General features: G+C 38.5%; 2 protein-coding genes across 2 annotated transcripts; one reads left to right on the top strand and one right to left on the bottom strand.

The window, feature by feature from the left end:
• Positions 1-10,498: 10,498 nt before the first annotated feature.
• On the bottom strand, positions 10,499-17,632 carry GPDHP (NAD-dependent glycerol-3-phosphate dehydrogenase family protein). The gene is made up of 11 exons (XM_077396971.1): positions 17,334-17,632; positions 17,158-17,234; positions 14,636-14,708; positions 14,201-14,418; positions 14,024-14,131; positions 13,332-13,395; positions 12,943-12,980; positions 12,733-12,853; positions 12,578-12,632; positions 12,411-12,459; positions 10,499-10,854 (listed from the first exon to the last, which is right to left on the bottom strand). The coding sequence occupies exons 1-11, from the start codon at positions 17,476-17,478 to the stop codon at positions 10,672-10,674; spliced, it is 1,131 nt and encodes a 376-aa protein (XP_077253086.1). The 5' UTR covers positions 17,479-17,632; the 3' UTR covers positions 10,499-10,671.
• A 3,375-nt stretch (positions 17,633-21,007) lies between these two features.
• On the top strand, positions 21,008-24,194 carry LOC143892379 (vignain-like). The gene is made up of 4 exons (XM_077396970.1): positions 21,008-21,741; positions 22,134-22,369; positions 22,783-22,923; positions 23,760-24,194. The coding sequence occupies exons 1-4, from the start codon at positions 21,297-21,299 to the stop codon at positions 24,024-24,026; spliced, it is 1,089 nt and encodes a 362-aa protein (XP_077253085.1). The 5' UTR covers positions 21,008-21,296; the 3' UTR covers positions 24,027-24,194.
• Positions 24,195-25,662: the final 1,468 nt, after the last annotated feature.

Here is a 25,662-nt window from a genome sequence, read left to right as displayed (position 1 = left end):
CATAAATTTATAATCTCTTATATCCGGTTTTTAGACCAGGAACTGACATTGTTCCTACATTGGTAATTTATAATCTCTTATTTCTAATTAATACTTAATAAAGAAAAAAAAAAGAAAAATCTAGTGATATAAGATATAAGAGAGTGCTTCGTTCTTAGAAAATGTTGTTCAAAGTACGTATACTTTACAATACTATATGTAGGTACACCATAGGAGAGGAAAGAGAAAACAGAAAATAGAAAAGAAAACAAGTGTCAAAATTCACAAATCCTAATCCCATTTCATAGCACTACAATTTTGACATGATTGGAGGGTGTGTGTGTATATGTAGTATGTTTCTAACCAAAAGAGTGTAAGACCGTCAACTCATCTCTACAAAAGTGTAAAACTGCTCATCTCTCTCTCTCTCTCTCTCTCTCTCTCTCTCTCTCTCTCTCTCTCTCTCCACCCCACCCCGGTATTAGATACTAGAAAAGAAATGAAATTTAAGGGGTGGTGACAAGAGGTACTGAGATTGCAAGAAAAATCAGGTGATATACTTATTTCTAATATTAATATGCTCTAATATTTTATATAAAAAGGTGTCATTGCGAAAATAAAATATAAGAGCACCAACTATATATGTATGTAGGCTACTGATATTCCCACTACGATCAAAAGACCTAAGCCCTTATAGCCTTGGCCCCGAATCAAATTATGCTATTCAAATGGTCCATGACTATAAGGTCTTGGTCCACACAAATGATTTTAAAACTCACCTCTTTTCCTTTTCAGTTGCCTGCTGAGTTTTTGAAGGCTAATTTGTTATTTGAAACAACCTCTTCTTGCAAAAGGGAAATTTGATGTCAATACATTTTATGTATATGATTCTCTTTTCAAGCATGTGAATTTGTTGCGAACACGGTCAAATAACAAAAGACAAGGTGTGTTTGTCTCGTTATAAAAACATTGGTGGTTGTAATAATAATAATAAGAAGTAGAAGTAGAAGTAGAAGAAGAAGAAGTAGTAGTAGTAGTAGTTATACCTTCTCGCCTAGAGTGTCTTGAATTATATGGGCATCAGAGGAGATAGCTGTTACCACTTCATACGTTGTGGAAGTAGCGGCATTTGTATCAAAGAAACCTACTTCTTGTCGTAAAACAGACTTGAGATAGAGCATTCTCATGCGGAAAGCTTGTCTCTCAGCAGTTCTTGTCCAACATACGCCCTCTGAACACATGATAAATCACCATCTATGTAGCTTAGAACCAGTGACAATTGCAAATTTATTTAGATACCAAAATAAGAACATTTGTCTGAGAAGGAAATTGTCATTGACAGATATGCACTTTGACAAAATAGAGTGTCAAACGTTTTATCATTTTATATATAAAAAAATAGTCATATGTACACTATAGGGGGGTCTGCCAGGGAAGAAAAGGGGGTGGATGTAAAAATATTGATTTTTCATAAAATTATGGAAAAAGAAATGCATCAAGGCCATGTTTGGCTTCCTTGAATTTTTTTTTTCCGTAGAATATCTGATTTTCAAACGGTTTAAGTGTGTGGGAGGGTGGGAAATTGAGAGGGATTGTGTGAAGAGAGGGTACAAAAAGGCTGAAATGAGAAACATATTTCATGGTTGCCAAACATGGCCTAAATCTTGAGTAGTGGTTTTCAAAGTCATTGAACAAAAATTCTTTGACTTTAAAATTTTATAACTTTCAATATGCTTCCAATGTTTTCTTCAATGACTCAAATACCTTTTTAGCTAAAGAACTTGAATGTGAATTTCAAGTTTTTGAACAAAGGTTCTTTATAGTAAAGTGGATATATATATATATATAGTCACTTACCAATAAAAGAAGAAACCGCAACACCGATAGCCACGTAGACCAACTTCAATGTATTCTGCAAGAGGGATGTGGTTCTTATTAATATAAAAATATTGGGGACAAACATTCTCAAAATTAATTTGGATAATGATGGCCCAGGTTATATGGCAAGTGATCAAGTTCTATGGTCTATCTAGCAGCCACTTTTTGGATCCTTGTGGTTTTGATGGACATTGTAATGCCCTGCCCCAGCCCCACACCGTGCATATATTGTCCGGTTCTGGATCGCAATCCTCCCCAAGCACTACCATGCCTAGGGGTGTCAACGGATCCACTTTGGATCAGATCCATGTATGTCACAGTCACGATCCATTCAAAATCCTTATCAGTCGGATCGGATTCAGATTGTTCTTCGGATACTACTTTCCACGTCACGATCACGATCCATTTTAATTCGGACCGTCCATCAGAATGTCCTATTATGTCCCATTAAGCTAAGTACATAATTATTATTTTTTGAAAAAGAGTTTGAATGCCAGTCCACTCTTAGCGTGTCTATATGCATTTTCTTCAAATAAATTTAAATTTTATTTAGGTTTAATCTGTGAGTAAAATAATGCTTGTAAATAATAAAATTATTCTAAATTACATACACGAATATAATGTATAACTATTATCAAAGAAAATGATGTATAACAATAGCATTCAGTAATAACAAAATGATGAACTAATAGTTTATTCATGACAGCATATATGTTCAATAGACTAGTATAATGAAGGCATAATGATGGTGCTGCGATTTTGAGGTGATTATGGAGCAGCAACCGGGACTTAGAAGAGGTGGTGGAAGTGGCGTATTGGGGGGGGGAGGGGGGAGATGGTGGAGGGGATTGGCGGCCGGAGGAGGAGCTCGAAATTTCTTCTTCTCCTCTCCTCTCTCTTCTTGAAATCTCATAGCAAAAGAAAAAAAAAACCCTAAAACACGAGGCGAGAAGTAGCTTTTGAGTTGTGAAATTGCACTCCACTTCACTAATTAGAGGTTTTGACGAAAATACCCTTCAAAGAATTATAAACATTATGAAAATTTGGAGGGTATTTTGGTAAAACAGTTCGGATCGTGACTATCCAATGGATATATGTTGCAAGTCCATATCCAATCCTAAAATTTTCAGATCCCACATTTGATGATCCAAAATAGGCCCATGGATCCTATTGATATGTTTAGTTCCTGTTCATTAACGTTCGGATTTGAAAGATCCATCGGACCGTCTAGATCCATTGACACCCCTAACCATGCCCGACCCACTCTGTGGGGCCTGTCCCTTGGAGATGCGAAAAACACGGTTGCACATGGAAAGAGGACACCACATATAAAGCCTAGTCACTTTCTCTCCCATTTCCAATGTGGGATTCTACAATCCACCCCCCTTAGGGTCCAGCGTACTTGCTGACACACCATATTGGAGGGAGTTACGGCTATGACACCGTTATGTAATGCCCCTGCCCCACTCCGTGTAGATATTGTCCGGTTTCGGATCGCAACCTCCCCGGCTTTGTTCTCCCGCAGCACTACCGTGCCCGACCCACTCCGTGGGGCCTGTCCCTTGGAGATGCAGAAAACACGTTTGCAAATGGAGAGGAGAATCCACATATAAAAGTCCAGTCACTTTCTCTCCCATTTCCGATGTGGGATTCTACAGACATGATGGTCCCATTTTTGTAGGCCTTGATCGTACAGAAGGTATGTCCATTTGGCATGGATCTAGGATCGTGTGGGTCACCTCAGGATGGAACAACAAATCAATGGACCCGATTCAATACACAAGTCCACATCTTGGACACACCGATGGGGGAAATGATATATGCAGCCCCTTTCCTTCCGCTGGCCACTAAAAAGAGTACTCATTGATTCATTCGGAGGAGGGCCCTAGTATTGATTCTTGAAGTCTATGTCTGCGTAGTTAGATTACTCTATGTATTAGAAAGTAGTTAGATTCCTCTATGTATTAGAAAATCTAATGTCAATCATCCTGGTCCATGCAACCAAAGGACTGATTTGAGGAATTATTTCTTTGGGATTTACTAGGCTATTTCGGAGAAAGGCATTTCTCGGTTGACTTTTGCACGGGAGAACAGCCACCTCAGATGAATTAAATGAATAAGACAAAATCTGCCGCTAAGTAAGATGGAAAAAATGCCTTTCCTCCTAATTCCCAAGTTAATCCCAGATGAATTAAACTAGGGGTGCAACTCGGGTCGGGCAACCCGAAAAGCTCAACCTCCAACCCTAACCCAACCCAACCCGACTCTCAACCCGGCATGGCTAACCCAACCCAATCCAAATTGGTTTTTCCCTGATCCGAATCCGAACCCGACCTGACCCGAATTCCCAAGTTGGTTTGGGTTGGGTGATTCTCATATTTGAAGGAGTCCACCGGAGTTGCAAAAATCGTCGGATCTGATGTAGATGGATTAGATCTAAGAGCTAAAGGTTGGTAGAAGAGGGTTTTTTAGGTAGTGTTGAAGTTGAAAGATCAGAGCGTAGTGGTGGAGATCAAGGACGTGATCTACAAGGGGGAGTAGATTGCCGGATTCAAGCTAGATCGATCGGAGAAGAAGATTGGGATGCATTTTAAGAATTTTGGAAGTGGGTTTTCCCATTTTCGCACGGCAGTGGCGGAACTGCGGAAGATGGAGGAGGCACGGCTCCAAAGTTGGGAAGATGGAGGCTGCTGTGACTTCTCTCAAAGTTGGGAATAAGGATTTCTAGGGTTAGGGTTTTTACTTTAGGGATCAATTACCAATGGGGGACAAAAATTAGGTGAAATTATCAACAGGACCCATGCTTTTCAGAAATTATCAACAGGGGACAAAATATGTCTTGTCATTAAAAGCTGGACGAAAATGCCCTTTTCTTAAGCAACACGTTTTGCTTTTCCACTTTTCCCTCTTCTCTCTTCTCTCTTCTTTCCCTCTTTTTTTTTCACTTTTTCATTTTCAACTTTGTTTTTTTCTACATTACCAGTCATCTTCTTCATCATTTAGCCACCATTGGAGGTGGGAAAACTCAAAATTTTGAAACGTGAGTTCATTCCCATCTATCTTTCAATATCTAGGTTTTGTTTTTCATTTGTTTTAGGGTTTTGCATTTCTCCTTCTCCCTTTCAATGGAGGATGAGGAAGATGAATCGTACGGTAGAAAGAAAAAAACGTGAAAATGAACGAGTGCAAAAAAACAGGAAGTAAAAATGTGTTCATAAGAGACTTGATAAGCCCATTCGGAATTTGGTAACCTCATTTTGATACTGGATAACCCCAACCCTAGAGACTTGAAACCCCCTTCCAAAACTCCAGTACCCTTGGGCAATTTTAAGGGACTTGATAAGCCCATTCGTAAATTAGTAACCCCATTTTGATACTAGATAACCCCAATCCTAAATACTTGAAAACCCCCTTCCAAAACTCTAGTACCCTCGGCCAATTTTCAGGGACTTGATAAGCCCATTCTGAAATTGGTAACCCCATTTTGATACCTGATAACCCCAATCCTAGAGACTTGAAAACCCCCTTCCAAAGTCAAAACGTGTTGTATATGCTAAAGGGTATTTTCGTCCAGCTTTTACTGACAAGACCTCTTTTGTCCCCCGTTGATCATTTTTGAAAAGCATGGGTCCTGTTGATAATTTTGCCTAATGTTTGTCCCCCATTGGTAATTGGTCCTTACTTTAGTTTGCCTTTACTTTTTGGAAATAAGTTAATAGGAAATATTAAATCAGTATATTATATAATATTTGCAAGGATGGAAAGAAAAAGCAAAACATCAACAAAAACTAGAAAAAACGTGTATACTGTAGGGCTGCAACTCGAGCCGGGTTTTACCCGACCCGCATCGACCCGACCCGAAAATAGCCTGGGTTGGGTTCAGGTTTCACGAATCTCGGGTCGAGCCAGGTTTGAAGGGGCCCGACCCGACCCGACCCGACCCGCACCCACTGTTATTGTATGTGAGTGTAATTTCTGCTTCTATGAGTTGAGTTGATTCAAGTGTTTGATTCAGCATTGTTTGATTGTAATTACAACATTGTTTGATTACAGCATTGTTTGAATCAAGTGTAATATGAGTGTAATGACATCATTGTTAGATTCAAGTGTAATGTGAGTGTAATTTTTGCGTCTATGAGTTGAGTTGCCTTGCCAAATAAGAATTTTCCTTAAAAAATTGCGTCAACGTGAAAAAACCCGACCCGACCCGACCCGAGATATTTCTTGGGTAGGGTTGGGTTCTCCAAAACCCGACCCGCCCGATCCGAGTTGCAGCCCTAGTATACTGTATATCCTTGCCGGGTTACAGGTCGGATCGGGTTGGCTGGTACCCAACCCAACCCAACCCAAATTTAAGTCAGATTGCCAAATCCCAACCCGGACTCGAACCCAACCCGAAAATCATCAACCCAACCCGCCCAAAAATCGGGTTCAACCCGACCCAAGTTGCACCCCTAAATTAAACGAATAAGACAAAGTCTACCGAAAAGTGAGCTGGGAAATGCCTTCCCATAAAATTCCCAAGTTAATCCCTATTTCTAAAGAAGATTGATATCGCCACAGTTCTCACTAAAATGCAAAAGTACAGTTGGGCCCTGTTCTTTTGATTCTGTTTAGATGCACGTAATATAGAAGTACAAAGGAAAACAAATTCCCACTTCATTACTTTTCTTTTCCCTTTTGATTTAAGAGGAAAGTCAAATTAACACTAAAAAAGGGCTTGTATTTGGTAGGAGAAATTATGTCCTTTTACTAGGAGAAAAGGAAGAAAAGGAAAGTATGTCCTTTTACATTGATTTTTCCTATTTTTGCGTAACAAAACAGACCCATGCATTAAAACCGATTAGTTCCATAATTTCCGTAAAACTATTCTTGTCTAGATAATGGTAGGAGAAATTGTTGATTTTCCAGATTTTTTGTACAACCAAACATACCCTTAAAGATTAAAACTAGATTAGTTCAATAATTTCCATTAAACTAACCTTGTTCACAATTTGGTACGAGAAACTCTCATCGGCTGTTCCATACGTGTTGATCATGCCGCTTAGAATATACATGTTAAGAGGGTTGATCAATCCATCTCCAATGCTCCCCAAGAATCCAAAGAACAACAACCACTTATCTACACTATCAGCGAATCGAAAAAGCTGAAAAAGTGACACACTTTTCTTCTCTATCTCCTTCACCTTCTTCTCCTCCTCTTCTTTCGCCATCTTGTTTAAGTGTATGCACCCTTTGGCAAGAGGTTCTAATACAAAGTACAAGAGCCTAACTCACTAGCCTTCATTAGCCATAGCATCTTAGCCTTTATACTTTTCATGTATGTTATAGGTTTATTCGGCAGACAAGCAAATGAAAACGGGAGAGTAAGTTATTTTGCCGGCACTCCCAAAGACATTCTTCGAAAATTCCAATCTTGGGCTTATGAAATTTTTATCCTCTTTCATTGTTATTGGATTTTAAGCAAGGGTTTATGTAAATCATGGTTTCGGTCCCCACCATTCACTACAAACAAGAGGAATGGAATATTACTAAATGATTTCTTAATGGTGATTTGGATTAAGACGAGTCTTTAATATTTGCTTATGCCATTTGCTGGTAACACAAATGGCCTATCATATGTCTTACTGTATTTTGGACTTTCACGCCACAAATCTCTAATTTTTTATAAGGAAAATGCAAAGAAGAAAGACACGTTGAGGCTCCAACTAAAAGATACTTTGGGCAGCACTAATACCTGGTTTATGTTATCTGATTGGTTGATCCCAAATGACAACCATAAGGCTAGCGAAATGACTTTGAGATCACTTTGATCAAATGATTTTAGGTCCTTGATCCATCAAGCCTCGTTTAGGGTTCTATCAAGAAGGCCTAAAGAAGGCTTGATTGAGGTGTAATGTATCTAAGGGCCTAAAATCATCCTATCAAAGTGATCTCAACACCCTTTGGTTGGCCTTGTAGTCGTCATTCTGATCAACTGGATCAACCGATTCAAGCACGTAAAGAGTGCTGAAGTGGGTCCCAATAAGTGCCTTTTTTTTTTTATGGGCCCAATAAGTGCCTTTTGGAAGAAGCGTAAAAGTAACTTTCTTCCTAGGATTTTCCAAATGTTTAACTTTTCTGAAAACTATTTTAAGTCGTGTTTTTCACCATGTTCATCTAAGGGTGTCAATTTTGGCTCGGGCTCGGAAGCTCCCTCGAGCTCGGCTCGAATCCTTAACGAGCCGAGCCGAGCCCGATTTAGGCCAGGCTCGGCTCGTTAAGAATTTAATATATACACTAAAAGGGTTGTCCAGGGAGTGAAAGGGGGAGGCAAAATATGTCACTTCATTTTAGGAACCCCATTTGTTACTTGGACCCCCATAGTGTAAAAAAAGTAGTGAAATTACACTATATAGGAGGGAAGATGAGGGGTGTGAACTTAATATAACCCAAGCTTGGTAAGGCTCGCGAGCCTGACCGAGCCGAGCCGAGCCCGAGCCGAGATTTTGAGCTTAATGAGCTGAGCCGAGTCGTTTACACCCCATTTCATCCTAAATAATCAAATTTGCATTTAAGCCACTTTTTAAAAATAAGTTACAATTTAGACGATCAATAGTAGTGTTCACATGGCCCCACTAGGAGAAGCCATGTGCCTCAGGGGCACTCGAAGATTTTACTTCCTCTCATATGAGGTTCTTATGGACATGCTACATTAGTTCAAGCATAAGCAATCCTTGAAGGTTTGTAATGCCCCATGCCTGGAGGTATGGGTGTACTAAAACCATCTACACATGCAGTAGGAGTGGCTTATCTTGGCCGCTAGGCGGAGACACTAAGCTGTCCAAATGAGTGTTGTGAATAGTTCACACACTAAATCAGATCGAATTAACTTAGAATAATTTGTGCATGACAAATGGTAATGAGGTTCTTTTAGACGTAGAACCCATTGCATCATAGACCTGAGGGGTCATGTTAGTCACTAGGCTCGCTTTCTAGTTTTGGTCTGCCTAACTATGGTTTTCAGTTGGGATTCATAGTCAATTATGTTCAACTATAGGTTAAATGTAAGCCCAAAGGTTCAACCCTTGGCAATTCCATCTTGTTTTGATGATTCCAAACACAAGTGATTTTGGTACTAATGTGTTTTCTCTTAAGTTGTAGATCATACGTACATTTGATCAAAGTCAAGGGAGCTTGGTTCAAGGTCACAGAGCCTGAATGGAGTATCAATAAAGTGCTAAAGATGAGTTAGAAGATACAAGAATGGAATAGAATTGAAAAGGTGAAAAAGAGGTGGAAGATCAAGATGTTTATAGATTGTATTGGAGATCAACTTCAAGTGTTTTGCAAGAGTTTTGCAAGTGTTTTCAATGTTTTCAAATACTTTTCAAAACCATTTCAAAAACCTTTCAAGCTTCAAATTCATTCATTTTCAAGGTGCCTAAAGTGTTTAAAATATGCCCCCAACTTAAATTTGAAAGATCTAAAAGTTAAAAATCAATAAGCGGCAAAATGGGTTGACCATGGACTTTGTCCCATGGATAATTACTCTAAAACATTTTCATATATTTTTAAAAATATTTTTAACAGATGTAACTACTTCTTCTCAGATCCGTAGAGTACAAGAATGTCAAAATCGGATATGGAATGAGAGAGATATGAGTTTTTATACTGGGGAGGAAGGCATTGCCCCTCTTACAAGGGTAATCTAACTTAGACAAATAATCGGCTGATGATTTTGCCTCCCTCCAAATGTGGGAGATTCTTCATGAGTCTAAAGATTTCAGGGCTTCTCTAATCTTGAGTAATGTGGGTATCTTCATCCATGGGCATCTGTGGCCATTTTTTATTATATTGACAATTCTATCCAAATGTTTCTGAGATGCTAATTGAATGCCCTTGTGAATCTCATTCAGTTCTAAGGCATAAATTTCTTTGCACTCGGAATACATGGAGAACATGATTATTATGCATCTCTCTTAGTCTCTTATTAACCCTCCAATCACCACTCCCTTCCTTTCTAGAGAAGTCCGTGTTGATCTTGCAGGTACCCCTACTCAGGAGCAGGAGTGATCCATTTGCACACCTTTATTTTGTTTTCTTCTTCAATAATTTGCACCCAAAATTTCTACTTTGATCGTCGCATTCCGTATGTATCCAAGTGCAAGCTTGTTTGCAGTTGTTTATTTGGGTAATTGCTTATTTAGATTGAGTAAAAGGGGTGCAACCCAGGTCGGGTATGGGCGGGTTCAACCCAAAAAAAAGTCAGGTCAGGTTGGGTTGAGTTCGGGTTGACTTTTCCCAACCAGGGTTGAGTTCGGGTCAGGTTCGGGTTGAGGGTTGCCTCGGGTTGAGGGTTTGGGCAACCCGACCCGAATGAACCCGCAATTTTTATGATTTTTTTTATTTTATAAGCTTAAAAACTCAGGTTGGGTCGGGTCGAACTAAAAATTGGTTCCTCAGGTCGGGTCGGGTTGAACCTCATCGGGTTGGAAATTCGGGTCAGGTCAGGTTCGGGTTGGGAAAATGGGTTCCATGGGTCTGGTCCACCCAACCCAACCCGAGTTGCACCCTTAAATGCATAAGGAGAGTCGCAACACACTAGTCGTAGATACATGCTAAAAGTAGAAACACATTTATCAGCTCCTATCAATCAACAGACATAAAATGGCTTGCAATTTCATTAACACTGCTCAAAGGCATTGGAAGAAAACTTCAACCCATGAATTCAACAACAACCACAGGGTTTTTTAAAAGAGAACATATCAGGCTTCATTTAATATCTTAAGCTTCTACTTTGTAAGTTTTGGATCATATAATTGGGCAAAATGATTAATAATATTGAGCTGACCCTTCCACTAGAGAGAAATTGGGAGTATGCTCGCTGTACTCTACAATTGCGGATGGAGTAAGGCGACCAATGGAGATCTCATGCACGGTTGTGAAAAGTGGGAATAACTCTAGCCATCCACGGTGGCTTAACACCTCATACACTTCCCCTGCAGTGGAAACCCCCTTCAAAGAACAGCACAAAAATGTTAGATACATCAATAAACAGATCACCCCTTTTGCTTTCTTGTTTTGCCAGAAATTGAAAGTCATATTCAAGAGAACACTTTCACCCCATTTTGATTTTTTTTCCTAGAAATTGAAGTGAGATTCAAGAAAAGAGAAGCAAAAGAGGATGAAAATGCTGTCATTGTTGGGAAAATACAAAGAGTGTTGAAGTATAAATTGATTAAATAACACCAACTCTAAAAGCTTAAGCTTTTGGTGACATTTATATGTTTAATGTGGTTAACTATTTTTTGGAATTGGTTTGTGTCTACAAGTATGCAGTCATTTGTGTAAGGTTAAAGGAAAACGGTTAAAAGAAAAATGGTTTAAAGGAAAATGGTTAAGGTTGAAACAAGAGAGATGTGTAGAGATTTAGCGAAGGGAGAAAACATCAAGTTTCTTATAAGTGTTTTGATATATATAAAAGTTTATATTTTGGTATATGTTTGCGTTTTTAGTGGCACCCTCCACAGGCCCTTTGGTTGTGTATCTCCATAGCCTCCTTACCTTGCTCTTATGCATTACAACGCTACATAATCGATCCATCCAATCTAGGACAACAAGTGGTGTCAGAGCCACCACTATGTGTGTTGAAAGTTTAGTCCAAAATTTATGCATGTTTTATTCTATTTTTTTCCGAAAGTGTTATTTTAGTTAAAACCACAGTTGTAAATTTCATTTCATTTCGTCCGAAATGGATGAAACGTTTCGGTTTCAGCCGAAAACCGGAACGAAATGACGAAAATTTTGTTTCGTTCCGGATTTCGGCCGAAATCGACCGAAATCCGACTAGAATTGACCGAAATATACTGAAATCTACAGAAATTTGACGAAATTTACCGAAAGGTTTCGAACGAAATTTACAATGATGGTTATAACATAGCATGTTATATACCGATGGAAAGATTTTTTTAGTCTAGTTTTCAACAAATCAAGCTATTCGTCCATCGAGTTTTGTAGAAAAAAGTTCTCGTCAAAAGAATGAGGGTATGTCAAAGTGGACTATTTCTCCAAAATCCAAATTTTCAAGTCAATATTTTTCATCATGTGTTTGGTTTAAAAGGATGAACTTTTTTATAAGTTTTTGGGATGTTTATGATCTAAATTTTACAAGCTTTAAGGCAGATGATTTACATTAAATTTTTTGGTAGAATAGAGAATAATCTTCTTCTCTGTATCTACATCTGTGTTTCCATTTGATTAGAGGTGCAATTTTTAGTAAATTGAGAAAGAGAACTAATTTCTATAATTACTCAAGATTAGTTTTTTAGACAAGTTTCACCTTTTCTGTACTGGAAAAAAAAAAAAAAAAAAACTTCGCTTATTAACCCTATGAGTGTCCTCTTTTGTGTGTTAGGAAAGAGAACAAATTTCTCTTATTAATTATTCTCCAGATGACGTTGCAAGGAGGTGACAATCATGTTCGACGTTGCAAGAAGTCAACAATTATGATCATTGTTCACGCCGATGCATAATGGAAATCATTGTTATCTCTGTTTATTATTATTACATACCTGTAGTTTCTGACCTTGCAAGAGCTCTGCTTCAAGCTCATCGAACGACCTGATGTCAAGAATCAGAATCACAGAGGTTTAGAAAAGTGGTAAGATCTCAGGTATCAAATGAATTGCAAATTCCAGGATTACCCATAATATATCTAGTAAACAGTTCAAAGCACAACCTTTTCCCACCATTCCTTGCAAACGCCTCTGCAACTTTCCTGTTCCTTCCTCCCACTGTCATAAGTAGAACCATCAATATATATGTTGTTATACTATATCTTTCGGATATGAATATTTAAAAAGCAAAGAGAAGAAAATTTATCTGCCTCCATACAGCATGTTGTGATGAGATCGGCAACTCCACAGCTCTCGAAGAAGGTGCTGTCTCTAACCGATGAGAACATGAGCTTGGAAAAGGCACGCATCTCTCTCAAACCAATTCTCATTATTGCTGCCTGATAATTATGATAGCTTCTAAAGTAAGACTTGAGATAATCCTAATGGATTGCTAGTCATTGACTAAATCATAAAATAAGCTCAATACCTTGGTGTTATTTCCCATCTCCAAGCCATCCACAAAACCTGTCAATTTTCAGAGTTTCATTATCAAATTTCTTTGGAGGAAAATAAACTCCCACAGAGAAGGGAATGACACATTGAGGGGAATGACCTGATGTTTGATTTCCAAGCCAAAAGAATCTATCTCAGTTTCATGAGATGAATGAGTGAGGCCAAAGAAGCTGTTTTTTTTTTTTGAACTAGATACCATTTTTATTAAGGATAAAGGATTACAAGTGTGGCGAAGAACCCATCACCGTTCAGACATGGATTGGACGGTGATGGACATTCTCAGTCTCACTGTTCTTTAGGCATTCATGTCGAGCACCAGTTCATTCCCCTGAAGAAAATTGAAACCATCAAGAATTAAACAACCTGCTGCTATGGCCACCACATTTTTCAGTGTCCCACATAATTCCACTCCCTCAACATCCTGAACCTGTTCACATTCTCACATAATATGAAACATGACCGTAAGTAAATAAACATGTGAAGAGACAACTATCAATTTCATTAATCTTTGTATTAATAATCAAATTATTCCATAATATCTATCATTATAAGATTAGTTATTAACATGAGTCCAGACATGTCCCATAGGTACTCCTTCAGTTCTTAATCTCTGATTTTCTCAAGAATCATAATGGTTCTAGTGTGACTAGAACCCATATAATTTCAATTAGAATCACAATTCCAACTTACATTTTATTTAGCAGTTGATCTATGGAACATGAAAACTACATATTTTGTAACGATTTTCACGCAAATGCATATTTCTATTACACTTATACTATTATGAATATGATTTTCTCTTATTTATACCTATATGAACTAATGCTTATATAATAAAATCATAATAACATCATGGCACAGTGTAGATATCTGTAAATTAAGTAGCAAACTATGGAGAGAAAGCTAGTGAATGGTATGGGGAAACATGGTTAATCTCCTAGTGTATAATGCACTATATCTAATTATTTTGTGTGAAATTTTCTATTGATAAAAGAGAAATGAGAAACAAAAGCAGAACAAGAGAAATATAGAGCCAGAGCTGTGTGAAAACTCACGGAAGATACTAGAAAATATGGAGTTCTGAATAATTGAACCCATCTCTCAGCAATCTCCTTGTTCTCTCTATATCCAACAGTAGCTTCGCTAAATTTCTCCACGGCAATCTGCATTCCAGACTCAACTTGCTTAGAAAAAGAGCTGAGAGAGAGAGAGAGAGAGAGAGAGACTTAAACCTCATTGGCTATGTTTGCACCCATGAGAACACAACAGTTGACTCCAAGTTGGTCAGTGATGAGGGTGGAAATCATGCATGGGCCTTCCATCTTAACCTCCATGCCCTTGATGAGTGAGATGGCCTCCACGTCGCTCTTTATCTTCCCAACAAGCCTCTTGCAAATACCCTCCATGAACTGGTGGGGAGTTACGAAAACCAACATAGTTGCATCCTTAACTGCCAAATAGAACCCACGAAAATTAAGAAAGGAATTAAAATTTAGTGAATACATCCATATCCTCAAAGCCATGCAATGACGACATAAGCACAAAATAAAGAAAGAAAGTACTGGGGTTGGACCTATAGCTAAATTGGTTGAGGCTTTGTATCTCAACCTTGAGGTTGTAGATTCAATCCCAGATTGACTACCAAAAAAAAGCACAAAAGAAAGTACCTGCGTGCTCAAGGTCTGGATCAGCCACGACATTTTTTCCAAGCTTTATGCCAGGGAGATACTTGACATTTTCCTATTCATGAAATGGCATACCGTTATGAAAACATTGATCTTAGGTTTGATGAAAATGCAAAATAATGGAGAAATCAAAACATCAAACAGATTGAAAATGCAATAGATTGACCTAGTTCACATTACAACATTATGTACCTATGTCCACGAGCGAAGGCGATAAAGGAGCTTCAACTATATGCGACCATTACAGAGTAAATTATATGGTTAACAACCGAGACATTATGTCCCTAATCACAGTACAAAAGTTTTGCCTGAACATGAAAATGATGCGAATGTTTTTTACAAAAATATCCCTATTCTATACTTTGGTAGGCTTTTTCCAAGCTATTGAGTACTGACCATTCATGGGGCTCTACATTCACACATGATAATCTTAGGGGCCATAAGGAAAATATGAGATAGAATTGAAACAAACAAAACAGAGAATTTAGATGGAAACAAAAATAGAACACAAAAGATATATATAGTTCAACGCGTTGTGTGATCACATTCTTGTTAGAGGCAATTCAAGAGACTCAAAAAGTCTACAATCAAGACTTCGTACAAAATCCCAAACCCTAATCCATACAAAATTTCATAGAAACGTGGAAACTATATGATTTTTACATGGAAAAGTTACTTCGATTTTTAAATGGTTGTGTGGCAGGAAACTCCTGACAGTCTATTATTCTTACCCGGGGGGAAATATTTTATTCATTTATAGATTAAGAATACAATATAGGATGGATCCTAGTTGAAAAAAGTTTCATGTCATTATTAACAGAAATCAATGTGTTAGCGATAAAAATGAATTCTACCTGGAACTGTGATTTCTGAGATGCAATTCATGGGACTAGGAACATAACAGAGAACATGACCTTGAATAGGAGAGAATGGAAGAAAATGATCCCTGTAGACGAACCCAACTAGTGTCAGGATTAGACTTAGTTACTTTGAGCCGGGTAGATTCTTTCACCTTCTTCATGAAAATTTTCTAAAGGATTCATTAGCTGGCCCCAACTAGTTTGGGACAAAGGCTTAGTTGATTTGAGTTGTAGAATTCGTGGGGCTATCCGTGTGAGAGAAGGAGATCCTATATTCCAGATCATATCGGGGTGGTTTTCTTACTGTTATTAGATTGTGACTGACTGATTTGTGGTTCCAATTACTCCCTTGGCCATTGGTACGCATTTGGTCACGATCATATAGTACAAATCACACTTGTTCGAGTTCTGATCATTGGTAGGCATCTGGCATCAATCCAATGGCCAGATCGCACTTATTCGTGATCGAACTCATCTGATCATCACATGACGATCATCACATGACCGCATATGATAACATTAACTGATCAAGGCCACCTACAATCATGATCAACAGCCCAAATCAACTCAATTTTTTTTTAAGGTGCCTAATCAAGGACCCTGCGCCAAAAAGCACCGTTAGTCGCCTCGAGTGTCCTATAGGCCACTGCCCCTAACCTCACCATCCTAAGGCCCACCCATCATCGCCAAAAAGACATGAGCTTTAAAGGTAAAATTCTTGAGTGGAGAGATACTTATTAACCCCGCTCAACTCTTCCCACTCTTTCATTACTACAACGCTTTGAAAAAAAAATACTCACTTTCAAAATATTTTTTTTAATTTTTAAAACTATTTTCCAAAGCAATTTTATTTTGAAAATTTCCAAGGAAAGAAGTGTGGGCCCGCATTTGGAGGAGTTAAATTAGGTGACCGAAATAGGTGGAGCAGTTAAGACTTAAGAGGGGAGAGACGGGTCAAACCTCAACTATGACACCATGTAAAACGAAAATGGGTGTGTGGTAGGAAGCTCTTCACGGTCTGTTACTTTGACACGGGAGAATTGATACTGTTGACAGATAGATTAAGAATACTACAATATACCATTCGAAAAAGTAAAAAAAAAATTAAGGGTGTGTTTGGCGTACCGTTTGAACAAACGCCGTTTTGCAAAACGGCATTGTCATGTTTGGTTGGCCAGATCAAAACGGCAAACGGAGGTATTGTGTGTTTGGTTGTAAATGCCCGGTAAAATGACTAAAAAGGGCATTGTTTTAAGGAAGTTGCAGAGAGAGTAGGGTTAGGGGGAAAAAAGTGTAAAAATGGGTTTTGGTGAGGGCAAACACGTAAAAACCCACGACCCAAAAACTCCGTTCAAAACGGCATTTTCCAAACAGACCTCCCCCCTCCCTATAGCAAAACGGTGTTTCAAAAGGAGTTTCAAACTGTGGCCGCGCACCCCGACACCCCCGACACCCCAAACGGCCGTTTGGCTCCAAAACGGTGTTTTAAACGGTACGCCAAACACGCACTAAGAATATAATACAAGGTGAATGCTAGTTGGGAAAGAGAATCCTATTAGGAAAGAGGCGTTTTAAGATAGAAAGGAATTCTAAAAATGAAAAATGTGGTAAAGAACAAGGGAAAAAAAAGAGATTAGCCCTTACATTTTCTCGATTGATGACTTCTGTGAGTTTCTCACCTGTTGGCAAGGTCTCTTCATACACCCACATTCTCACTTCATCTAAAATTATTCAAAATCCAGAAAGAAAAAGTGATGAAAAAGTTGATTAATATAGAAATTTTTGTGAAGGTAGAATAGTTATGTAATAATATTACTCACCATCAAAGGAGGGTGACTTGAGTGTATTGGAGGCAATGAGCTTGGAGGCCACGCTACCCCAATTGCCACTACCCACTATAGTTACCTTTGATTTTCTGAATTGTTTTTCTGCTTCTGCTTCATGGGTGTTGGAGGTAGGAGCCATGGTAGAGATTAAAATTAGAATACAGGGAAGAGAAGGTTTTGTTAGAAATAAGAAAGAGATGGGATAGAGAAAATATAAGGGGGAGAAGAAGGGAAGAAGGTGGACACTTGGGCGGAGAAGGCAGAAAGGTATCGACGAAAACTATGTAGGTGGCGGGGTGCTCAATGACACTCGCTTAATGCAGGCATATATAAAGGCCCTCTCCTCTGCTCTCTATCCCCTAAATTTCGTAACGTAGACAAACCTCGAACAAGTATAGATTTCATAGTGGGTCCCCATTTATTGGCAAGAAAAGTGACCTTGTATTTTTCAGAAAGTACTGTACGGACCACATCATCGATGATCTAAACCGTCCATGTGATAGAACACAGCATAAATAGGTTGTGCCACAAAAAATCATTTCCATAGGAGGATCCTAGCCCTCCTATCAATAGAGGTTTCATAAATAGTAATATGCAATTCCTCCATAGATCAGAGGGCTAGGATCATCCTGTGGATCGAAATGATTTTTTGGGCACAACCTATTTACATTATGGCCCATCACATGGACTGTTTGGATAATCCTATATATGGTTTGGGAATTAAAAAAAACACTAGGTGACCCACGGGTCTCCCCGGCCCATATGGGTGGGTTCTGGGTTCACAAAATAGTGACCCGTGAGATTCCGGGTCATTTGTGGCCCGGCCCGTACCACCCGGACCCGTACGGGTTGGGTGAAACCCGGCCTGGCCCACCCATTTGCCGAACTAATATGATGTGTGTCCGTACAAACCTGTAGTCTTCCAAAAGTAGGGTATAGCCCACACCATAGGATGATCCAAACCGTCCATTTGACGGGCCACAATGTAAATAGGTTGTGCCCCAAAAAACATTTATTTCCATAGGATGAGCCTAACCGTCGATCTATAGAGGGAGACTTCACATTATGGAAACTTCTTCAAATTGGAGGATTAGGATCATCATATGCAAATGATTTTATGGGGCACAACCTATTTGCATTGCGGCCATTCAAATGGACGGTTTGGATCATCCTACCCCTATGTTATGGGTTGTGCCTACCTTTTGAAAAAAAGAAATACGGGTTTATACGACCACAAATCATATAATTTATCTCATTTAACCTGCTGATTTGGTGAATGCCCGTACAAATTCTCAATTGTAAACTTGGCATGAGGGTGATTTTGTTCCCTCGATTAAAAAGAGGGTTCTAAGTTCAATTGGTGAGGGGCCTTTTGGTTGGGTGGATTTTACAATCTAGCATCGTAAGGTTTTACTTGAAAGCGGTGTTTACACAGCTAAAATTATGGATTTTATTACAAATTAGGGATTTGCTAGCGTCCATCGCATAAGGCATTTCACAGAGTGTCTGTTGCATGTGGGAGAAGGCACATAGGTTCGGCTTTTGTCTTATTCATTTACTTCATCTGAGGTGGCTGCTCTCTCGTGCATTATATGGTGTGGCCGTACGAACTGTATTTTCAAAAAGTACGGTACACCCCACACCACAGGATGATCCAAATTGCCCATTTGATGGGCCACAGTGTAAATAGACTGTGCCCCCAAAATGTAGATTGGAGTGTTAGGATCATTCGATTGGAGGGTTAGGATCATCCTATGGAAGTAATTTTTGGCGTACAACCTATTTACATTTTGGCCCATCAAATGGACGGTTTGGATCATCCTATGGTGTGGGTCGTACCATACTTTTTTGAAAATACGGGTTTGCATGGCCCTACATCATATAATTTATCGGATTTAATAATCTACTAACTTGGATTGTAAGTAAGAAAATTGGGTTTAGAAATCTCTCTCTAATTTTGAGATTTTTAAAATCCTAATTGAGAAACACTCACGGGATGTCTTTTCTCTTCCCTCTGTAGCTTGTCTTCTTTTCGACACACTTGTGAGATTACTTAGGATCATGGTTTTAAATTTCCCTTTATGGAATGTGTTTCGGCCCTCACCGCAACTGAAATTTTGAAATTTCATCCGAAATAGGGTACACCATTAAAAAAAAAAAAATTTATTCAGTACCAAATTTCGGCCGAAATTCAGGAAAAATGCTATATAGTTACAAAAATTGTGATTTTTGGGATGAATTTCTCAAAATTTCGGAAGAAATTACAAAAATCTCAAAATTACAAAGTATTTTGATGACATAAACATAGATTTCAAACCCAAGTTTAAGCGACTCAATGCCCTATGATATCAGAATTGTAGCGCCCACCTGAAGTGTCCTCTCTTCACATGTATTGGCTTAGAACCTATTTAATAGAAATAGGGAGACGTTAGAAATCATTAAAAAAAAAAAAGGAAGATCATATTTATAGGGAAACAAGTAGGAAACAGAGCAAAACCTAGCAAAAAGGAACAAAAGTGGATGAACTGCTGCGGTAAAAATCTCACAACACTTGCTAAATTCTGATATATCATGGATAGAACTCTTCTTGACATTGATTTTTTTAGTAGAAATTATTAGAGTTGTAAAACTAATTTAGAGCCTTCGAGTGGGGAATGGAATTCATGTTACCTTGAAACCGGAGTGGGGGCTTACCCTTTATAGATGGACGGGTTACGGTAGCATGCTAGCTGTCAGGTCAATTGTTGGCATTGGTGAAAGTATAGGTGCAACAGGGGAGTTCAGATGTCTCGTGACGGAGGTGTGACCGGCGACGGGTTACAGGGTGGTAATATGATTAGCAATGATGTGTAACATGGCCACTGAGAGCTCATTGGACACCGGGACGGCGCGTGGCTCACATCATGTGGTTGTGGCGTACTGTGCGGGTTGAGCTAGCTGTTCAGAGGGCAAGTCCTTCTATGCTGCGTGGATGGTGTTTGTGTCCTGAGCCACTTGCGGTTACGTGGTTAGGGCCCGGTTTTGCCCCCAACACAAACTTTCCGAAAAATTCGTCTTTCCAAAAAGGGCATAAGACGAATATAAGAAAGATGAAAGAAGTAAAAAAAAATGGAGAAAATAAATAGCAAAGGAAGAAGAAAAATATAGGGAAATGTTATCAGCACTACTGTATTTTGATGAGGGCACTCCTCACTTTATCAAAAGTACGGTATGGCCCTCCCCATAGGATGATCCAAACCGTCCATTAGATGGGCCATAGCGTAAATAGGTTGTGCCTCAAAAATCATTTCCATAGGTTGGTCCTAACCCTCCGATCTGTAGAGGGTTAGGATCAACCTATGGAAATTTTCTCAACTAAGGCCCTTTTCCTTTAAGATTATGTACGAATTTTTCTGAAGCTTTTCTCTATAAAAGGAGCAGTTAAAGTGACTTCATTCTTCCCTTGCAAAAATCATGTGTCAAAATAACCTTACATACGTAACCAGGTTGTTACCTTGAAAAAGTTGATGTGTGTAGCGTGTTCACCATTGCTGCATGACTCTATATTCTTATATACGTACAAAAACCAACCCCCTAAAAATAATAACAGTGTAACCGCAAAAAAGCTTTTTCCCTTTCCACATTCAGCTATAAGGCTTATGTATCTTCATACAACAACAATTAGACTTCCATATCCCCCACCCATACCCAAAAAAGGACTTGCTTTCATTGCAAGAGAGGAAAAACAAGCTCTCCCTTCTCATCCCATCCAACCCATTTTTTGTTCTTCTTTATCATTGTTGGTTTTGCCCACAAGGAATCCTCAACTTATTCATTCATATCACTTGTTTGCTTCTTGAAATCTGTTTCCCATCACTGATTGGTTTGTTACATTTTTTTCCTTTATAAACCAATCTCCCATATTCCCTCAATTCCTATCTCAAAACCTTTCTTCTTCTCCCACTTTGCGAAAGATCAATGGGGAAGGCTTTGTTTCTAGCTCTTTCATTTTTCTTCGTGCTTTTTGCGGCCGTCAATAGCTCTGGCTTCGAGGAGAAAGATTTGGCATCAGAGGAGAGCTTCTGGGACTTATACGAGAGATGGCGAGGCCATCACACCGTTTCTCGAGACCTAAACGAGAAAGATAGGCGTTTCAATGTCTTCAAAGAGAATGTTAAGTACATCCACTCGTTCAACAAGAAGGATACACCCTATAAGTTGAAGCTGAACAAGTTCGCGGACTTGACCAATCGTGAGTTCAGGAGTTTATATGCTGGATCAAGGGTTAGTCACCACCGGATGTTCCGAGGAAGCCAACCTGCGAACGGAAGTTTCATGTATGAGAAGGTGACCGCTGTTCCCCCCTCGGTTGATTGGAGAAAGAAGGGCACGGTTACTGATGTTAAGGACCAAGGACAATGTGGTAAGATAAATGAAACAAATCAAAGTTTGATTTCTTAAAATATAAAACTTTTAGATAAGGAAGCTTCATAGTTATTTGATCATTGATCAAACAACTGTTATGTGTAGGTTCATTACCTACTAGGGTCCCATTTGTTTTGGATTTTGAGAACCGATTGTAAGACCAAAACTGATTATTTAATTAAGAATTACTCAAATTTGTGTTTAATTTTGAGTCCAATGATCAGTTTTGGACTCATAATTGTTGGTTCTCAAAATCCAAAACAAACAGGGCCTAGGTAGATGTGACATATTTGATTAATTTCATGTGGTAGGTTCCCATTTGTGAACCCTAGTCTGAAATAGAGACTTTTTAATAAGGGAAATGATAATTCCATCACCTCAATGTTTCAGGGAGTTGCTGGGCATTTTCAACTGTTGTGGCTGTTGAAGGTATAAACCAGATCAAAACGAAGAAGCTAGTATCCTTATCTGAACAGGAGTTAATCGACTGCGATAACACTGATAATCAAGGATGCAATGGAGGTTTAATGGAATATGCATTTGAATACATCAAGAAAAATGGTGGGATCACAACAGAGGAGAACTATCCTTACACGGGCGAAGATGGGTCATGCATTCCATCAAAGGTTCAATAGTTTCCATTAATCATAGTTACTACGAGATTAGATTCGAATTTTCGATCGATTGAGAAATTTTTGAAAGAATGCTTAATTTCTTATGCCCTGTTTAATACTTAAAAAACTCTTCAGTAATTCAAAATGTATATTCACTTTTCAATTAAATGGTAATTTTGTTAATTACACATAGATTTTATGAATAATTCGTCTATATGATATAACAAACACATTCACTTGAACATCTTTCCTTTGTTTTGTTTTTAATCTTGTTTAGTATCTACATATACACTGATGTAAACAAAAAAAAAGACACTCCTTTTCTAAAATTTCCCTCACCAAATTATTCCATAATCTAAACTTAGCTAATATTCTGCTAATTTATGTTTATATATTTATGAGAATAATATGTGCTGATTTTGCAGGAGAATTCTCATATCGTTTCGATTGACGGACATGAAAATGTGCCTGAAAATGATGAGGACGCTTTGATTAAAGCGGTTGCAAACCAGCCCATATCTGTGGCCATTGATGCTGGGGGATCAGATTTTCAGTTCTACTCAGAGGTGAACTTTTATTAGTTTAAAAAAGATATGTCTTAATTAAAACAAAAAAGGAGGATCTTCCATCATGTGCATAGAGTGATTAACCTTTGATTTTGCATAGTGGTGATTAAAGGTGAAAATAACGACCCGATAAAGAAAAAGGGAAATGATATGAGCACAACCCTTTTTTTGATACTTTTGCTAACCCATCTTGTCTTTTAGTGTTTAAAGAGCTGTCAGAAGGTTATGAAATTTCCCAAAAAGCTCTCAAGAGCCAATTTAAGTAGAAAAGACAGCTGGGTTTCTAGAAATATTAAAATAAGGTTGTGCTGATAGCATTTCCCAAAAAATAATTGATATTTTTTCATGCCTAGCAGTTTGGTACCACAAGCCAGGGGTGGGCACAACCTAAACCTGAGGGGTTCAACCTGATTTTGGCTCTGGTTGGTTTGCATTTCATCGGATTGGATTGGGAAAAGCCAACCTGATTTAATTTTGGGCTGGGTTAGGGTTGAGGACTTGGCAACCTAACCCGACCTCTAATTTTTCTTTCGGTTATGTTTTTTACTTCTATTTTTCTGTTTGGCACTATGTGCCACCCCAACCAACCTGACTCAACCCCACCCAATTTCAATTTAGATGAATTGGGTTAGGTTTGAGAAATTTAGAGGCGAGTTGGGTCAGGGTTGACCATCCTCGACCCGAGGCTCAGGTCGGGTCGGGTTAGGTTTGAGCGAATGTTATGTCGGGCTGGGCTAGGGTTGGCCTGAACCAGATCCAACCCGACCAGAGTTGCATGGGCCACCTACAGAAAACCCATTAATTATCATCTAAATTGACACATTTGATGATCACAGGGAGTCTTCACAGGCGAGTGCGGAACAGACCTAGATCATGGAGTGGCGATTGTTGGCTATGGAACTACTCTCGATGGGACCAAGTACTGGATAGTTAAGAACTCATGGGGAGGTGAATGGGGAGAAAAAGGGTACTTAAGAATGGCCCGTGGCATCGCCGCCAAAGAAGGGATTTGTGGCATTGCCATGGAGGCTTCCTATCCCCTCAAATCATCTCCAAATCCTGCTAAGAAAGGAGCTGCTTCACCTTCTAAGGACGAGCTCTAAGAATTCCATCTTTATCTTCTTCCAATTTAACGTTGCTTTGCGTCTGTCTCTAGTTTCTACTCTATTGTGTTGTTATAATACAGCTCTCATAAATGCATACTATGTTATGTGATCTTTGAATAAACATTTCTGTTAAATGGTAATATATGAAGCTCCCTTCTTGTTTGATATTGAATCTAGCCCGAGATATTTCTCATTTCTTAGGACCTGTTTGGATTGCAGGATTTATTTTTTTTAAAGTTTCAAAAGGAACAATGTTTTTAAACTTTCCTACTTTTTAAACACATTAGAAAATATAAGTTTGATCCTACCCTATTCATAGTTATTTAAAGGTAACTTAATTTAGGATGATATCCCTCTAAATTAACCATAATTGTATCATTTCCCTCTAGATTATGGACAGAAAAAAAAATCCAAGAATTTTTTTTATCAGAAATGTTTTTATTGCAATCAAAACAGGGCCTTACTTTAATCCCAATGTTCCAATGATATGCTCTGCTTCTCCCACTATCAGAATCTCTTTCTTTCTTTCCCATTCTCCCTCAATCTCTATCTCAATATCTCTCATACTCTCGACCTCTAATCCCATGTTCACAGTGGCTAATTTTAAATAAGGCAAAAGAGGCTTTTCAAAAGGCAAAATGATGCAGGGCTTTCTATAAATCCATGAGAGACCTCATCTACTCTTCTATATTCATCTTTTTTTTTAAGGTTCCTTTTTTAGAGTTTTCTGGCTGAAGAACTGGGGTACCTTTGAATTTACCAAAAGCATCACCGATGCCATAAAACTGGGTGTTGCTTTCATGTTTGTTTTTTCTATGTTTTGACGGTAGTGCAAATATCAAGAACCTAAGGCCCATGTTTGGTTTTTCCATATTTTGATGGTAGTGCAAACATCAATAACCTAAGGCCCTGTTTGGATTGCTAGAATTTTGTAGAAAAGTTTGGAAAGGAAAAAAAAGTTGTAAAATTGCCTGCTTTTTTTAATCCATGAAAAAAAAATAACTTAAACAAACCTTGTTCATTTTTTATTCAGTGGGACCTTCAATTTATGATGAGATTCCTCTAGATTAATTATAATCATATTATTTCCCTCTAAATTGTGGAAAGAAAAGTTTTTTCCAGAGAAAAATATTCCATCAGAGAGAAAAAAAAAAATTCTCAAGAAATTACACTTGTAATTAGGGGATTTGCTAAGGTCCATCGCAAAAGGGTTTTCGCAAGTGGTCTGTTGCACGTCAAACCAGCCACCTCGTGAATGGAGACAACAGCTTTTGTCTTCATTCATGAGGTGGCTGTGGCTGGTCTGACGTGCGATAGACCAGCCGCAAAAACCCTTTTGCGATGAATGCTAGCAATTCCCTGTAATTAGATCTTTAAGGGTGTTGCAGTACCCTAGAAGCCATCACCAAGGAAGTGTAAATATAATTTCCTATAAGGGAGATGATATTTAAAAGGGACGGATCGGTACTACCATGTTTTGATAGTGGCGCTCCTCAGTTTGTTCTACACTTTTAAGATTGGATGCCGATAGCATTTTGAGTATTAAAACAGCTCTGAAAAGCAAATTAAAAAGGTGTCAAAGAGTGTGTAGTGCCACCATCAAAATATAGTAATGCATATGCTTGTACCCTAT

The sequence above is a fragment of the Tasmannia lanceolata genome, unplaced genomic scaffold (genome assembly GCF_043159265.1).
Source record: "Tasmannia lanceolata isolate RefF3 unplaced genomic scaffold, GAP_Taslan_0.1 ptg000015l, whole genome shotgun sequence".
NCBI classification, from domain to species: Eukaryota; Viridiplantae; Streptophyta; class Magnoliopsida; order Canellales; family Winteraceae; genus Tasmannia; species Tasmannia lanceolata.
This window is presented reverse-complemented; position numbering and strand designations above follow the sequence as displayed.

What these genes read in the sequence shown, in the direction of transcription:
- GPDHP (XM_077396971.1), bottom strand. Translation starts at nt 17,478, where the DNA reads ATGGCTCCTACCTCCAACACCCATGAAGCAGAAGCAGAAAAACAATTC. An exon ending in CAAGTCACCCTCCTTTGATG is followed by an intron (nt 17,235 to 17,333) that starts GTGAGTAATATT and finishes GAATAATTTTAG; the next exon opens with ATGAAGTGAGAATGTGGGTG. An exon ending in TGCAAGGTCAGAAACTACAG is followed by an intron (nt 10,855 to 12,410) that starts GTATGTAATAAT and finishes TGTTCTTTGAAG; the next exon opens with GGGGTTTCCACTGCAGGGGA.
- LOC143892379 (XM_077396970.1), top strand. Translation starts at nt 21,297, where the DNA reads ATGGGGAAGGCTTTGTTTCTAGCTCTTTCATTTTTCTTCGTGCTTTTT. An exon ending in GGTCATGCATTCCATCAAAG is followed by an intron (nt 22,370 to 22,782) that starts GTTCAATAGTTT and finishes CTGATTTTGCAG; the next exon opens with GAGAATTCTCATATCGTTTC. An exon ending in ATTTTCAGTTCTACTCAGAG is followed by an intron (nt 22,924 to 23,759) that starts GTGAACTTTTAT and finishes TGATGATCACAG; the next exon opens with GGAGTCTTCACAGGCGAGTG.